This window comes from Lontra canadensis, unplaced genomic scaffold (assembly GCF_010015895.1).
Source record: "Lontra canadensis isolate GAN:19392208 unplaced genomic scaffold, GSC_riverotter_1.0 scaffold7, whole genome shotgun sequence".
NCBI classification, from domain to species: domain Eukaryota; kingdom Metazoa; phylum Chordata; class Mammalia; order Carnivora; family Mustelidae; genus Lontra; species Lontra canadensis.
Genome location: NW_022631001.1, coordinates 23,891,517 through 23,907,869, shown reverse-complemented (window position 1 = coordinate 23,907,869; position 16,353 = coordinate 23,891,517). Strand labels below are relative to the sequence as shown.

Below are 16,353 nucleotides of genomic sequence, written 5' to 3'. Positions count from 1 at the left end.
GGACTCTCATGACACCACAGCTGAGTGCCAGCAAGTTCCTTTGAAAGCACAAACACTGTTAACACAGTGGTTCAGAGGAAGCACTACCTCCCTTGCCTCAAACCACAGAGAGAGGATGGGGGATGTTCCATTTGCAGCTTAGCTGGGCTGGGAAGGAGCTCAGGAATCCGACCAGTCTAGGTATCTGTTCCTCAAACATCTCCCGCAGACACTTTTCCAACCAGAGCAGCTGGGGCTAGACTGGCTGGAATCTCAGAACACCTGTGGTGCCTCAAAATCCAATGACGGCCCAGGCCAGAGGACCTGATATGGGAGGCTCCAAACCAGGACACCTTCGGGAGCCCTTTGATAAAGGACAGCATCCTGGTCTAGAAATGAGGCTTTGCCGACTTGCTCTGGGCTGTGGAGAGGAACCCTACCTTGGAGCCATTTTCCTCACATACCCTTTGGCTCAACAAAGGCTGGATCAGGCTTGGCTGTCAGCAGCTCCTCGTAGCCATGGTACTTGCTGGGGAGGGAGGCAGTCGGGGGCTTCCTCCAAGCCCCCTTTACCTCTCTGGGTGCTGTGTGGGGTGGTCTTTGCTCTTCCTCCTTTATGGCTGAATCATCCCTCCGGAGGATGGAGGAAGGCAGCTCACCCACCTGTGTCCAAAAGAAAACCAGCTTCCATTAACATGTCTGAGCATGAGCTCTGTGCAGGTCCCCATGCTGGGCCCCATTAAGGGCAAGAACCAAGACTGGGGTGAGAGGACGCAGTCATGCAAGACAGTGATCGTGCACCTTGGTAAGTGCTGGAGGAGAAAGGAGCACAAAGGTTCTGGGTGAGCCCAGGAAGCCCTCACCCCGCCTGCGAAGCCTGGAGGAAGTGAGGCCTTAACCTGCACGAAGTCTTGAAGCAGTGGGATGGCTGTCCCCATGCAGGCGTTGGGAGAGGGGTGGGCAACAAGTGCTGGGGAGAGAGGCCTCCTGCAGGCCATGAAGAGCAGGGACCAAGCCACCCACATAAGTCCTGGCAAGGTGGATCTGGGGGACCTTCAAATTGGTATCTTTGGGGTATACTGTGGAGAAAGGGGCCACTGGAGTAATAAACAGGCTGCAGATCAGTAAGGACTTTAAAAAAGCCAACCTGAGGGTTTTGGTTTGTTTTTGAATCTTCTTTATCCTCATGGAGATGGCAAAGTCAGCAGAAGAGTCTTAAGGGGGTGAGTGACCACTGTCTGCACTCACGTTTTTAGCCTACCCTAATGGTTTTATAAGAGACATACTGCTGAGACTGTGTTTCATATGTAGGGATGTTTATACCCTACACGAAAGAAGAAACAATGTCTGAGCAGATCTGTACCAAGTTGAGATTTCAACAATTCTTCCAAAGAAAAGCCAAGGGCCAGTTAGCTTCACCAGTGAATTCTACTAAGCATTTAAAGAATTAACACCAATCCTTCACAAACTTTTCCAAAAATTAGAAAGGGGAACACTCCTAGCTCATTCTCTGAGTTACTATCCTGAAGCCAAAACTAAGGAAAGACATCACAAAAGGACAATACAGACCAATATCCCTATGAATATAAGCACAAAAATCCTCAAAAAATACTAGCAAACCAAATCAACAACCTGTAAAAAGGATTATATATCATGATCAAGTGGGACTTAACCGTAGGTAGACAAGCTTGGTTAAACATCTGGAAGTCAATCAATGTGATATACCATTTCAACAGATAAAGGACAAAAACTACATGATTGTTTCAGTACACACAGAAAAAGCATTTGGCAAAATCTAACCTGTGACAAAACCCAAAAAACCCACTCTACAAACTAGGAATAGAAACTTCCTCAACACAAAAAAGGATATTTAGGAAAAACCCACAACTAACATCAGAACTGATGGTGAAAGACTGAAAGCCTTCTCACTGTGGTCGGGAGTAAGACATGGCTGCTCTTTTTGCTCCTCTTCCACTCCGCGCTGGAGGTCATAGCCTTGGCCATTCAGCAAGGGGAGAAAAGACTTTTCCCATCACAGTGATTCACAGTTGACTGTATTCCTTTGGCTCCTAGGAAGCCCAGAATTGCATTTTGGCAATACACCTCTGTTCCCAGAGCAACAGGGCAGATGAGCAGGTCAGAGTGAGTGAGACCTTATTTCCTTTCCTGTCCGTATTTTCCTTTCATCCAACTTTCGCGAGCTCATTTTTTTCAAGCTCGTTTTAAAATATTTACTTACACTCTGCTTTGTTCTAAAAGGTTCTGCTATAGTTCATAAAGAGTTTTATATCGTATAAATGTATTTGTCACTGTAAGTCACTTGTGGAATAACGGATGGATGGAGTCAGATGTAGATGTATGCATGTGTATCTTGGAAAGATCTGGCAGATTGGAGGGGTGAGATGGCAGGTAGGGAGCTGAGGAAAGGCAGGGGTATAGGAACACTCGAGGGGTCCTGCCAGCTCCTCCAGCTTCCTATTTCCCTTTTCCTACGTGTCACGCTGCTACCCAAACACTGAACCATTTGTGGTTTCTGCACCTGCCACTTTCTATCCTCTGTAGCCTGCTTCATGCTATTTGCTCTGCCCAGGATGCCCTCCTGCCCACGTTTTCACCTTGTCGCTGTCTACTCAGCCTGCAAAGCTCACCTCATCAGAACCTCTTTCAGGAGCCCTCCTGGTCTGGGCAGAGGATCCTGCTTTCCTCCAGGCTCCCAGTGCCTGGGTTTCCCTTAGTCTCATCCCCGACTGCAAGCATTGTTCCTGCACTCCCCCAGCAGGCTGAGCATAGCTCAAGGGCAGGACCTTCATCTCAGCCATCTGTATTCCCAGGATTCAGAGGCAGCATCAGAAGTGATGTGACCTTATACAGATAGGCCGAGGCAGCGTCAAGCCCTTCTGAAAAACTGGTCAGAACCGTGCCCCAGCCAGGCCCCAGATGCTGTCTGTGCCATAGGACCGTGAACTCTCTCTAGGGGTATCCTCCCACCAGTAGCCTTGGCTCAGTGGAGCTCCCAGACGGGCTTGCAGGCCTGCCAGGGGTGATTCCTTCTGGTTTCCAGACCTGTCTTGGGCTCACTTCTGGCTGCCTATAGCAAGACAGCTATGCCAAGGTCATACAGGAGCCTCCGGGAGCTAGGAACAAGGCAGAGGAAGGAGAACCAGGCACCTGGGTCAAGAATATGGACTCCATGCTCTTGGTGTCCTCGTCTGATAGGTGCTCTGGGCTGAGGCGGCCGGGTCTGTCACTATGGTGGGACATGGTCTCTTCACTGTGCACGGTGGAATCGGAGCAGATGGGAGGTAGGGGCACGAAGGTCCGGTGGGACAGGGAAAGTCCCTCCATGCCCTCAACAGGTATCTGTGACTCCAGAGGACTGCCGGCAGCGGACAGCTCTTTAGTCAGCCCTGCCTCAGACTCTGGGATCTCCTTTGAGGGAGATGGGACTGCAGTCACAGGGAGATGATGGAGAAGCAGAGGCTGCTTTGGCACCTTTGGGACTTGGGTTTTCACCTGTCACGGGAGAAATGTTGGACTGGTTAGCTTCCTAATCAGAATCTCTCTTCCTGGACCTCACCAGACTAAGGCAGTGGTACTGTGATCAGGGTACTGGACGAGGGCTCATAGGAGAGGGAGGGAGCCAAATCCCACTAACTGGGCATCTACAATGTGTCCTGTACCTGGCAGATGTTGCTTGATTTACACCTCAAACTACCCAGGAAATAATTCTTATTCTATAAAAAATATTAAATATTTGTAATTATAAATAATTCTCTTTATTTTATAAAAGTAGAAGCGAGGGCTCAGAGAGAGAAGATGACTTGTCCAAGGTCAGAGAATTATTTGGTGGCAGAGCCGGTATCTGATTTCTGCCTCATTCTACATCCCTGATCCTATCACTCTGGCTCTCAACAGTCTTCTTTTGATGGAGTTTTAACATGGTGCCCTCGACTTTCCTCAGAGACTCCTAGGAAGACCTGGAGGAGATGGTCCTGTCCCTTCTGGAAGGCAGCAGCACCAGGCCCCTTTCAGGATGCTGGTGCCTACACCTTAAATGAAGTTTCATATGGCAAATCTCTCTCAGGGTTCAGAACCAAGGCAATAACTTCTTTCCTGTTGAAATTCTCAGCTTCCTTAATTAGTAAAAGCCCATCCTCCTGGGAGAGAGGATTCTGTACTTATCATCTGGCTCACTCTGATTGGGCCCCTCTCAAGCTGGCTGATGGGAAGGAGACAGTCCTGTCCTTAGAGGAGGCAACAAACAAGGGGAAGATGATGGAAACCTTTTGAACTCCTGTCTATTTCCGGCTTTTAATTCTACTCTGGTCCTCTAAGGGCTCCAAGACTAGAGTTTGGCTAGACAGTGACAGGCTGCAGAGAGAGTCAAGAGGAAGTAACTGTACTTAACTTTCAGGATCAGCAATGCCCAGTCCAGCTTTTAGTCATGGGAAGGCTAAAGTTCAGGAGGGAAAAGCATTTCACAGAAATTTCTGCAATCCTTCTAATGAAGGAGAGATGTGACTTACTTCACAGCATCCCAGAAGGCTGAGAGCACTGGCTGGGTTTGGTCTGGGGGAGCAGAGTGCTCTCAACATAGGGAAATGCTTCTTTATGTGTAAGAGATATGTATTCTACGTCTGGTGCAGCCATTCACGACTCCCACAGGTGGTTAGAACTTGCACAGGTGCGGATTTAGGAGTTTATAACATATTTTTGTATCTGCTGCTTCATCCAGTCCTCTCAGCATCTCAGGGAGGCTTGGAGTTGAGAAGCTGAAGCTCTTGCCCAAGTTCAGGCAGCTGTGGAAAGTGATGAAGCCAGGCTCATCCCTGGGTCTTCAGACCAATTTCTCCCCTACTTCTCCATAGCTCTTTCTCAGGGCCTCAGTTTCTCTGTCAAAGTTGGAGGCAAGATTCCATGACCTTCACAGCTTCTCCCTACTCTGACAACTGGGTCCCTCTGACTGTCTTGTCCTTTTTCTGCGTGTATCTGTGTGTAACAGACAAACAAAGCAGAAGACAAAGCCAGTACTACAGACCTAACAGAAGGAATCCCTGATGAGTGGGAAAGATCAGTTTGCACGCAGTAAAATGGGCTCCATTTCCTCCGGCCTTGGCAGTCCTGCCCTGGAGGCCTTACCTTCCTCGAGACCTTCCGAGGCATCAAAATATGATGCTTAGCCTTTACTATCTTCTTGCGAATCAAGTGGATCCCCAGCCGCTCCTGGAGGAAGCTTTTCAGCAGTGGAGGGACCCCTGGAGCCATGACGGGGAAGATTTCTATTAGTGGATATTTACTGGGGGCTTACTATGCGCCCAGCGCTGTTCAAACTGCCAGACCTGTATTAACTTACATCATTCTCACACCAACCCTGGGAGGTAGGTACCTGTATTATTCCCATTCAATAAGTGAGGAAACTGAGGCACAGAGAGGTTAAGAAATTTGCCCAAGGCAACAAAGATAGTGCAAGCAAGGGTGAGAACTCTGCTGGTGTCACTCTAGGACCCAGGATTCTAAGGTGCCTCCAAGGTAGTGCTGGTGGCATCACCCACCGCACCCACAGTACAACACCTACTTCTGGACACAGCTGCTTGAAACCTCCTGCATGACCCTCTACTTTCTCACCCCCACCCCCTGCTCAGCCATGCCTCCCCTGCAGGCCCCTCCCCAGCTGGGAAGTAGCAAATGAGGTCACAACAGACCTGCTCTACAAAGCCAGGTGTTACTCAAAGATCTCATGCAGGATCTAGCTCTGCCTCATTCTTGCTGTGGGGCTTTGGGTAGATCATGAACTTCCCTGGACCTCAGCATCCTTCGCTGGGCACGGGGACAATGACACCTGCCTCACAGGGTTGCTGTCAGGTAAGCTGGTACAGAAGTGCTTAGCAACGTCTGTGGTTCTCTCCATCCCCAGATGCACCAAGAACCATGTCCACCCATGATGCACAGACGAGCCCAGGACTCCGCCTCAATGAGGTGGGGCTGAGGGTGCCCAGACTGCCCCTGGGCACCAGGATGGGGGCGCAGGTTTGCAGGCACCATACCTCGTGTATGGGACACCAGAGGGTTATTATGAAAGATGAGCTCGCAGAGAGATGGGAAAAGAGCTACTGGCAGGATGGCATCCTCCTTTGCGATCTGTAAGGAAGACAGGGAAAAGCTTCAGGTCAAAGCTGCCCCACCTCTGCCCACGGGCTGCCAGGCCCCATACCGCGGGGCTACGTGCTTGCTAGGGCAGGGGTGGGGCCGGGGACGTGAGGCTGCTGTGCCGGACTCAGGGCTGGGCAGGGTCTGCTCCTGTGGTTTCACCTGTTCACACCCACAGGATCAGGATCCTGTCTGAAATTCCACATCACTGTTTCACGTTTAAAAGTTAAGAATTCTTTTCTCTTCTCCACACTAGAAATGTAGCCCAGACCAAGGAATGGAGGTGTTGGTGACAAAATGAGAATAAGCACAAGGAGTCTGGAAGTATGGCCAGGCACTGATTTTGACTTCAGGATACAATTTGTCTGACACTTCACCTTCCTCAATGCAACCTCTACACACCCCAACAGTCTGTCAACAGCATTCCTGGTGGTCTCTTTTGTTAAGGCCTGTCCTGGACACTAAGCTGGGGACAGACAGAGGGTAGGACAGGGGGGACCCATTCATCTAAGGGAAAAGCCGAGCCAATGATAAGAAGACCTCCCAGCTGTCTGCTCTACCCTCTTGTGGCCAGCTTCTGAAGGGCGAAAAATACCTAATCCTTGCTGAGCAGAGTGGTTGGAACATCCCTGGGAAGGGTGTCTATTAGCAACAGAACACAATAAGCGGGGCCAAAAGTGGATCGGTGGCCTTTCAGATGCACCCTGAAAGTTACTGGGTCAGACTCTGGACCTGTGGAAGGCAACAAGACCTGAGGACTGTGAGACGGAGGGCCCTTCAGTTTGGCTTCCTCTGGAGCCCCAGTGGGTAGCACGAGATGTCCACTGAGCAATGAATCTATCCATTCTTATTTCTTTGTGTTAATTCAATAAACAAGTATTAGTGAATGCCAACATGAAATGAGCAAAACAGCTAGAACTCCTGTCCTCAGGGAGTACTGCCTGTGGGGAAACAGGCACCAAAGTAGTAACAGGAAGGACGAGAGCTCGGCAACTGCGATGAGTGCTGTGAGAGAGGACGTGTCAAGTCCCAGGGTGATCTGGTCCAGGCAGGGAGAGAGGGAAGGCCTCCCTGAGATTTGAATGCTAAGGAGGAGGTAGGGACAGAGTATGCAGCACAGAAACCTCAATATTAACCAAAACCGTTCCCTCTACTTTCTGGGCGCACAGCTACACAGTCTTCGTGCCTCCACGCAGCTAGATGTGCTGATATGACTCACGTCATATGCAACCAGGGTGGAAGGGATCATTTCTGGGCACAGCCCATTTGAAACCTCGTGTGTGACCCACTACGTTTCTTACCCCCTCCCCTACTCAGCAATCAGTCTGCCAGACACAAAGGAGCCAATAAAATCCCCTTCAGGAATGAAGGATGACAGAGACACAGCCAGAAGGGACCTGGGTCTCTGGGAGATCATGTGTGAGGTCACCAGCCCACCTGGAATCCTCACAGTAGAGTCTATGAAATCAAGAAATAGACTCCTACTCAGGAGGTCGTGGGGGAATTTAAGGTGTGTGGCAGCAGCTCACGGTGCATGCTCCGCCTACTGCAGAGAGGAAGTGCCCTACACAGAGAACCATGCGCAAAGGGCCTCACAGCGAGGAGGAGGAAAGCCAGTTGGAGGGACGGAAGGAAGGCCACTTTGATTAACAGCAGAAAGAAAATGAGGCTAGAGATGTAAGTTGGGGGCAGATCAAAGCTAGAAAGATCTTGGTCCCTGGGGGCCTATTACATGAATTTGTAGAAGTAGGAGGACCTAAATATGACAAGATTTGGTCACAGATTAGATATGCATGGCGAGGAGGGATGTAAAGGAGAGAGAAACATTTAGGATAATAGCCAGATTTTGGTGTGAGTAAACCATGTGCTCTTCTCTAAGATATGGGAGATCATTAATTCACTTTGGATACATGTACTTCCCAGTAGAGATTCAGATAGGCAGTACATACACTGGTCTGGAGTACATAGGAGGGTTCTGTGTTGGAATTATAACTTTGTGAGCCACAGTTCATGGGCCAGTGGGTATATGAAGCCATCCCTAGGGGGAAAGTCCAGAGTGAGAGGAGAGGGACCAGGCTCGGCCCCTGAGCAACTCTACATTTGGTCATTGAGACCATGACTTGGCCCGCCTTTTCTGTCAAGGACGAGGGAGTAAATCTTTGAGGCTTTACTGGCCATACTGTCTGTGTTGTAACTACTCCACTGTGCTGTTACAGCACAGAAACCACCAGAGACAATTCATATTATTAAGTGTGATGGCTCTTTTCCAACAAAACTTTAGTTATGGAGTCTGAAATTTGAATTTCATATAATTTTAAAGTGTCATGAAGTAGTATCCTTCTTTTGATTTTTTCAACCACTTAAAAATCAAAGAATTAGTCTTAGCTCAAAGGCTATACAAAAACCAAGGTCAGTTGCTAATGTCTGTGGGCCAAATCCATCCCTCCATCTGTTTAATAAAGCTTCATCAGAACACTGCCCTGCTCATCCATTTACACGTTCCGCTTTGCACTACAAGGCAAAGCTGAGTAGCTGTGATAGAGTAATGTATTTATCCGGCCCTTTATAGAAAACATTTGCTGACTTCTTATCTAGACTCTAGGGAAGAAGGAAGAATCTACAAAGAAGTCTAATATGTGTTGGTAAATAACTATAAAATGGTGATTAAAGAGAGTGCAGAGTCTTTCATATGCAAATCTGGTAGCCAAGAAGCAGTGACAACAAAATGGGGGAGGGAGAATTAAATTTGTCAGGATGCAAAATTCCATCCATCCAAATCAAGTGACTAAAAAGCTGAAGACAAAGTTACAATTAAAACGGATAGAAAGTTGAAAGATATCCGTGGCATGGATGTCATTTTCTGTGAAATTAAGTCCCAGATGAAAGATATGGGCTTGGGATTCTGGCTGATAAAGTGAGGAAAATGTGGCCATTGGGCTAGCCTATGCCCATAAGGTGAACTGAATGCCCTTGAAAATAAATTCAGGATCCAATGACAATTTACTATTTCTGTCCAATTTCATTGGGTTAAGGCAAATACAATTTAACTTATCAAATTTATGAACTAAGTAAATATTAGTTAAAGGCTGACTGAAAGTGATTACTTTGCCTGTTTTTTTTTTTATTTTTTTTAAGAGAGAGGGAGGGAGAATGAGCATTATCAGCCAAGGGGGGAGGAGGAGGAGAAGAGGGAGATATTCTTTTTTGTTTTCTTTTTAAGATTTATGTATTTATTTGAGAGAGAGAGCATGTGCATGTGTACAAGCTGGGGAAGGGACAGAGAGACAGGGGGAGGAGGAATCCTCAAGCAGACTTCCCACCAAGTGTAGATCCCAATGCAAGGCTTGATCCCAGGACTCTGAGAGCATGACCTGAGCTGAAATCACAAGTCAGACACCTAACCGACTGAGCCACTCAGGTGCCCTGAGACAGAGAATCCTAAACAGGCTTCATGCCCTGACATGGGCTCAATCTCAGGACCATAAGAGCATAACTTGAGCCAAAATCAAGCGTCAGACCCTCAAGTGACATAGCCACCCAGGCACCCCATTTATTTTACTTTTGACACAAAACTTATTAGATTTGAGAGGATATTCTAGACATTTAAATTCTGTTTGAACACAAAATAGATTTTAAAATTTGTAACTTTAATAAATGGAATGTTAATTTCAACACAGGTAGCATGAGTATTCCTTGATGTGATCAAAACATCATTCATTCAACAAACAAACTCACTGGGTACCTATCATGTATCAGGTTCTATTCCAGACGATGAGGATATAGTTATAAGTAAAACAAAATCCTACTCTCAAACCTACATCCTGGCAGTAGACAACTGATAATAAAGAAAAAAGATCTATATGTTAGGTGATAAAGAAAAATGTAATTTATAAAGAAAAATGTAATTTAAAAACTCAAGTAAGCATGTAGAAAAATGGAGAGTAGGGGTGCCTAGGTGGTTCAGTTGGTTAAGTCTCTGCCTTTCCCTCAGGTCATAATCCCAGGGTCCTAGTATCGAGCCTGTCAGGCTCCCTGCTCAGAGGGAAGTCTGCTCCTGCTCCTCCCTCTCCCTTGGCCTGTCTCCCCCACTCATGCTCTCTCTCTCTGAAATAAATAAATAAAATCCTTAAAAAAAAAAAAAAAAAGAAAGGAGAATGGAGTGTATTACTCCCCTCCTAACAATAAGAAAAAAGACAGAATAACCTATAACATCATAACTTTTCTTGCATCTATCAGAGAGCTAAGGTCTCAGGGCAATCATGTGGACTGAAATGTAAGGAAAGGTGGGTACCTCCAAGGGGTGATGAGACACAGACACTGGCTCAGGTGTGGCAGAAAATGGGAGGAAGAGATGGTAAGTGCCATACAAGCAACTAGAAAGAAATGAGCTAACCATTTTAATGAGCTGCTAAAGGTTAAGTGTGTACTAGAGCAGGAGAAGAGAATTCTCAAGAGCTGCAGAGAGGAGGAGAATTCATGGCCACTTGTACACAAAAGACTGGACCTAGGGAGCAAGACAAGAGAAAGCCATCCCTGGGGCATAGGCCTGGAGGAGGAGAGCCCCTGCCACTGTCAGAAAGGTAGGAAGCCTGGAGATCAAAAGAAAGCTGGGGTCTCCTTATATCAGACAAATTAGATTTTAAACCAAAGACGATAATAAGAGATGAGGACGGACACTATATCATACTCCAAAGGTCTGTCCAATAAGAAGATCTAACAATTTTAAATATCTATGCCCCTAACATGGGAGCAGTCAGTTATATAAGCCGATTAATAACAAAATCAAAGAAACACATCAACAATAATATAATAGTAGTAGGGGACTTTAACACCCCCTTCACTGAAATGGACAGATCATCTAGCTAAAGATCAACAAGGAAATAAAGGCTTTAAATGACACACTGGATGAGATGGACATCACAGATATATTCAAACATTCCATCCCAAAGCAACAGAAAACACATTCTTCTCTAGTGCATGGAACATTCTCCAGAATAGATCACATCCTGGGTCATAAATCAGGTCTCATCCAGTACCAAAAGACTGGGATCATTCCCTGCATATTTACAGACCACAAGGCTTTGAGAGTTGAACTCAATCACAAGAGAAAAGTTGGAAAGAACTCAAATACATGGAGGCTAAAGAGCATCCTACTAAAGAATGAATGGGTTAACCAGTAAATTAAAGAAGAATTGAAAAAAATTCATGGAAACAAATGAAAGAAAAAAAAAAGGAAAAAAGAAATGAATGGAAAACACAACTGTTCAAAATCTTTGGGATGCAGCAAAGGCAGTCCTAAGAGGAAAGTATATAGCAATACAAGCCTTTCTTAAGAAACAAGAAAGACCTCAAACAGCAACCTAACCCTATGCCTAAGAGAGCAAGAGAAAAAAACAGCAAAAAAAAGCCTAAACCAAGGAGGAGAAAAGAAATCATCAGAGCAGAAATCAATGAAATAGAAACCAAAAGAAAAGAACAGATCAATGAAACTAGGAGCTAGTTTTTTGAAAGAATTAATAAGATTGATAAACCTCTGGCCAGACTTATCAAAAAAGAAAAAAGAAAGGACCCAAATTAATGAAATCATGAATGAAAGAGGAGAGATCACAACCAACACTAAAGAAATACAAACAATTATAAGAACATATTATGAGCAACTATATGCGAGCAAATTAGACAATCTGGAAGAAATGGATGCATTCCTAGAGATGTATAAGCTACCAAAACTGAACCAGGAAGAAATAGAAAACCTGAACAGACCCATAACCAATAAGGAAATTGAAGCAGTCATCAAAAATCTCCCAACAAGCAAGCCCAGGGCCAGATGGCTTCTCAGGGGAATTCTACCAAACATTTAAAGGAGAATTAATCTCTGTTCTCCTGAAACTGTTCCAAAAAATAGAAATGGAAGGAAAACTTCCAAACTCATTTTATGAGGCCAGCATTACCTTGATCCTAAAACCAGACAAAGATCCCACCAAAAAAGAGAATTACAGACCAATATCCTTGATGAACACAGATGCAAAAATTCTCACCAAGATACTAGCCAATAGGATCCAACAGTACATTAAAAGGATTATTCACCTCGACCAATTGGGATTTATTTCTGGGCTGCAAGGTTGGTTCAACTTCCGCAAATCAATCAGTGTGATACAATACATTAATAAAAGAAAGAACAAAAACATATGATACTCTCCATAGATGCTGAAAAAGCATTTGACAAAGTACAGCATCCTTTCTTGATCAAAACTCCTCAAAGTGTAGGGATAGAGGGTATATACCTCAATATCATCAAAGCTACCTATGAAAAACCCACAGCAAATATCATTCTCAATGGGGAAAACTGAGAGCTTTTCCCGTAAGGTCAGGAACACGGCAGGGATGTCCACTATCACCATGGCTATTCAACATAGTACTAGAAGTCCTGGCCGCAGCAATCAGACAATAAAAAGAAATAAAAGGCATCCGAATCAGCAAAGAAGTAGTCAAACTCTCACTCTTTTGCAGATGATACGATTCTTTATGTGGAAAACCCAAAAGACTCCACTCCAAAAAATGCTAGAACTCCTACAGGAATTCAGTAAAGTGTCAGGTTATAAAATCAATGCAGAGAAATCAGTTGCATGCATTTCTATACACCAACAGCAAGACAGAAGAAAGAGAAATTAAGGAGTTAATCCCATTTACAATTGCACCCAAAACCATAAGATAACTAGGAAGACACCTAACCAAAGAGGCAAAGAATCTGTACTCAGAAAACTTTGGAATACTCATGAAAGAAATTGAGGAAGACACAAAGAAATGGAAAAATGTTCCATGCTCATGGATTGGAAGAACAAATACTGTGAAAATGTCTATGCTACCTAGAGCAATCAACACATTTAATGCAATCCCTATCAAAGTGTCATCAATTTTTTTCAAAGAAATGGAATAAATAATACTAAAATTTATATGGAACCAGAAAAGACCCCGAATAGCCAGAAGAATGTTGAAAAAGAAAGCCAAAGTTGGCGGCATCACAATTCCAGACTTCAAGCTCTATTACAAAGCTGTCATCATCAAGACAGTGCGGTACTGGCACAAAAACAGACAAACAGATCAGTGTAACAGAATAAAGAGCCCAGAAATGGACACTCAACTCTATGGCCAACTAATCTTCGACAAAGCAGGAAAGAATGTCCAATGGAAAAAAGACAGTCTCTTCAACAAATGGTGTTGGGAAAACTGGACAGCCACATGCAGAAGAAGAAACTGGACCATTTCCTTACATCACACACAAAAATAGACTCAAAGTGGATGAAAGACCTCAATGTGAGACAGGAATCCATCAAAATCCTTGAGGAGAACACAGGCAGCAACCTCTTTGACCTTAGCCACAGCCACTTCTTCGTAGAAATATCGCCAAAAGCAAGGGAAGCAAGGGCAAAAATGAACTACTGGGACTTCATCAAGATCAAAAGCTTTTGCACAGCAAAGGAAACAGTCAACAAAACCAAAAGACAACTGACAGGATGGCAGAAGATATTTACAAATGATATATCAGATAAAGGGCTAGTATCCAAAATCTATAAAGAACTTATCAATCTCAACACCCAAAGAACAAATAATCCATTAAAATCAGACAAGACAGATATAAAGACAAGAAATTTTGTTCAAGGCACAGGGAAACAAGTCAAAATAATAAAAGAATCAACACATCAGGTAGATATAAAAATTCTAGATATTTTGTGCCTGATAGTAAAATTTCAAAACATAGGCAGCAAAAACTGACAGAACTAAAGTGAGAAATAAAGCAATCCACAGTCATGACGGGGGATGTTAACATGCTGCTCTTGATAATTGGTAGAACAAAGAGACAATAATATAGAAATGATCTGAGTTATACTACCAACCACCTTAACTTAATTGGTATTTATAGAACACTATTACTTAAAACTGCACAAGACACATTTTTTTCTAAGTGCACATAGAACATTCACCAAGACAGAATATAGGATGGGACATAAAGCAAGTTTCAACAGATGTCAGAAGAATGAAATCTTACAGGTTATGTTATCTGACCACAACAGAATTAAAGTAGAAATAGTAAGTATAAGACATCTAGAAGATCTCCATATATTTGGAAATGAAGCATTTCATTTATCTAAATAATCCATGGGTAAAAGAAGAAACCACAACAGGAATTTAAAAAGTTGAATAGAATGAAAATAAAAACATAAATCATTTGTAGGATGCAGCTAAAACAGTGCTTGCAGAAAAAGCTTATAGCTTTACACGTTTATATTAAAGAGAAGAAAAAGGTCTAAATCAATGATCTAAAATTACTCTATTTAGGAAACTAGAAAGAGAGGAACAAATTAAACTCATGTGAGTAGGACAGAAATCAAGTTAGGAGCAGAAATCAATGAAATGGGAAAAGAGATGAGTAGAAAAATCCAGTGAAACCATCAGTTTAGTTTTTTTAAATAAGACCCAAGTGGGGGCACCTGGGTGGCTCAGTGGGTTAAGCCTCTGCCTTCAGCTCAGATCATGATCTCAGGGTCCTGGGATAGAGCCCCACATTGGGCTCTCTGCTCAGCGGGAAGCCTGTTTCCCCCTCTCTCTGACCACCTCTCTGCCTACTTGTGAGCTCTCTCTCTGTCAAATAAATAAATAAATAAATAAAATCTTAAAAAAAAAAAAAAAAGACAAGAGTTACCAATTTCAAGAATCAAAGAGGGATCCATCATACATCTATGGGTCCACTGATTATTGACAAAGTGATAAGACCATTCAATGGGGAAAGAGTAGTCTTTTTGATCAATGGTATTGAGTAAACTGCATATTGACACATAAAAGAATGAAGTTGAACCCCTATCTCACACCATATATAAAGATAAACTCACAATGGATCAATGATCTGAATGTCAAAGCTAAAATGATAAAATTCCTAGGAAGAAAACACTTGAGGAATGTGGCTGTACCAATTGTTTGCCTTACAAGGAATGTAAACGGAGTACCTTAAAAGTTGCCTACATTTCAGACTTGAGTAGAGCTCAGTTGGTGGAGTTTATAGAAGTCAAACAGTACATGGCTACTGGAAAAATATGTTAACATAAAACATGAAGGAGAAACATATTAAATTTGTCCCATGGACTACATCTGCTGTTCCCACAGACTAGAACATTTCTCACTTCACTCTTCCCTCACACTTTACCTAAACTCATGAAACCACTCTCTGGAGAACCTTCATTGTTCCCAAATATTAGGTTAGACTGCCCCTGTCATACAGTTCATAGCACCGTGAATTTCTTGCTAACACTAAGCATGCTTATATTGAGACCATTTGTCCTCTATCAGTCTTCCCTATGGGTGACAAGCTCCAAAAAGCAAGAAGCCCAATCTCTCTTTGCATAGCTGCAGGCCTAGTATGCAGCATAGAGCCTGGCACATGGTAGTAAGTAAACATCTATAACTGAATGGATGGACTCCTGCCTTGGTCTGCACTTTCTCCACTTCCCCCACCCTGAGAATTCCGAGCCCACATATCTGTAATGGGGAATTATAGGGCGGGCCTTCAGGCCAGAGCAGACTGCATCCCACCCTCCCATCTGTGCCCCCGAGGAAACAGGTAGAGAAGCAGAAGAGTCACCTTGTTGTAGGCCAGGCTAAGGTACCTCAGCTCTGGAAAGGGTGGGGCCAGCGTCTGGTTCCTGGCCTTCAGTGACTTCACGGGAAGAATCTCAAATATGGGAGGAAGTGCACATACCTTGGTTGCCTTAGAAGGAAAAAAGGTCTATTGTCAAAGTGTCCTGATGATACGAGGCTGAATGCTGCCAAGGGCCATTGTGGCACCTTCCTATAGAGGGTGATGGAAAGAATGACCATTCTAGAGAGTCTTGGCCAAAAGAGACATCTAGGATCATAATGGGAGATGTTACCAAGGGCCCAGAGTTCTGATTCCAAGTTCCCTGAGGTCACATGGTGATCTAATTCTACAGCATCCAAAGTTCAGGTTTCAAGTGCTCTAAGACCAAATGATAACAGAGCAGTGATGGAGACATCAGAAGTTCTTTGCCCCCACCCCCCACTTTCTGCCCTATAGCAGCTTATCCTGAAATGGCTCTTCTCTACATCTGGGCTAAAATTTCTCCAAAAGTCAAAAGGACAGTGCTTGCATTTTATTTTACTTCTCTTTTTTAAGACTTTTTTATTTTTAAGTCATCTCCACACCCAACGTGGGGCTTG

At 44.3% G+C, this 16,353-nt stretch overlaps 1 protein-coding gene across 14 annotated transcripts in view; it reads right to left on the bottom strand.

The window, feature by feature from the left end:
• XRRA1 (X-ray radiation resistance associated 1) overlaps window positions 1-16,353 on the bottom strand; it is a 63,959-nt gene that overhangs the window by 1,527 nt on the left and 46,079 nt on the right. For 10 of the 14 annotated variants that reach the window (XM_032853061.1, XM_032853060.1, XM_032853064.1 and 7 more), the window contains 5 exons: window positions 15,758-15,883; window positions 6,024-6,117; window positions 5,119-5,234; window positions 3,148-3,492; window positions 444-642 (listed from right to left, as the gene is read on the bottom strand). In XM_032853061.1, the coding sequence (XP_032708952.1) occupies window positions 444-642; window positions 3,148-3,492; window positions 5,119-5,234; window positions 6,024-6,117; window positions 15,758-15,883 (880 nt within the window). The remainder of the gene's footprint in view (window positions 1-443; window positions 643-3,147; window positions 3,493-5,118; window positions 5,235-6,023; window positions 6,118-15,757; window positions 15,884-16,353) is intronic. The other 4 variants (XM_032853066.1, XM_032853075.1, XM_032853065.1 and 1 more) reach the window with 3 other exon arrangements.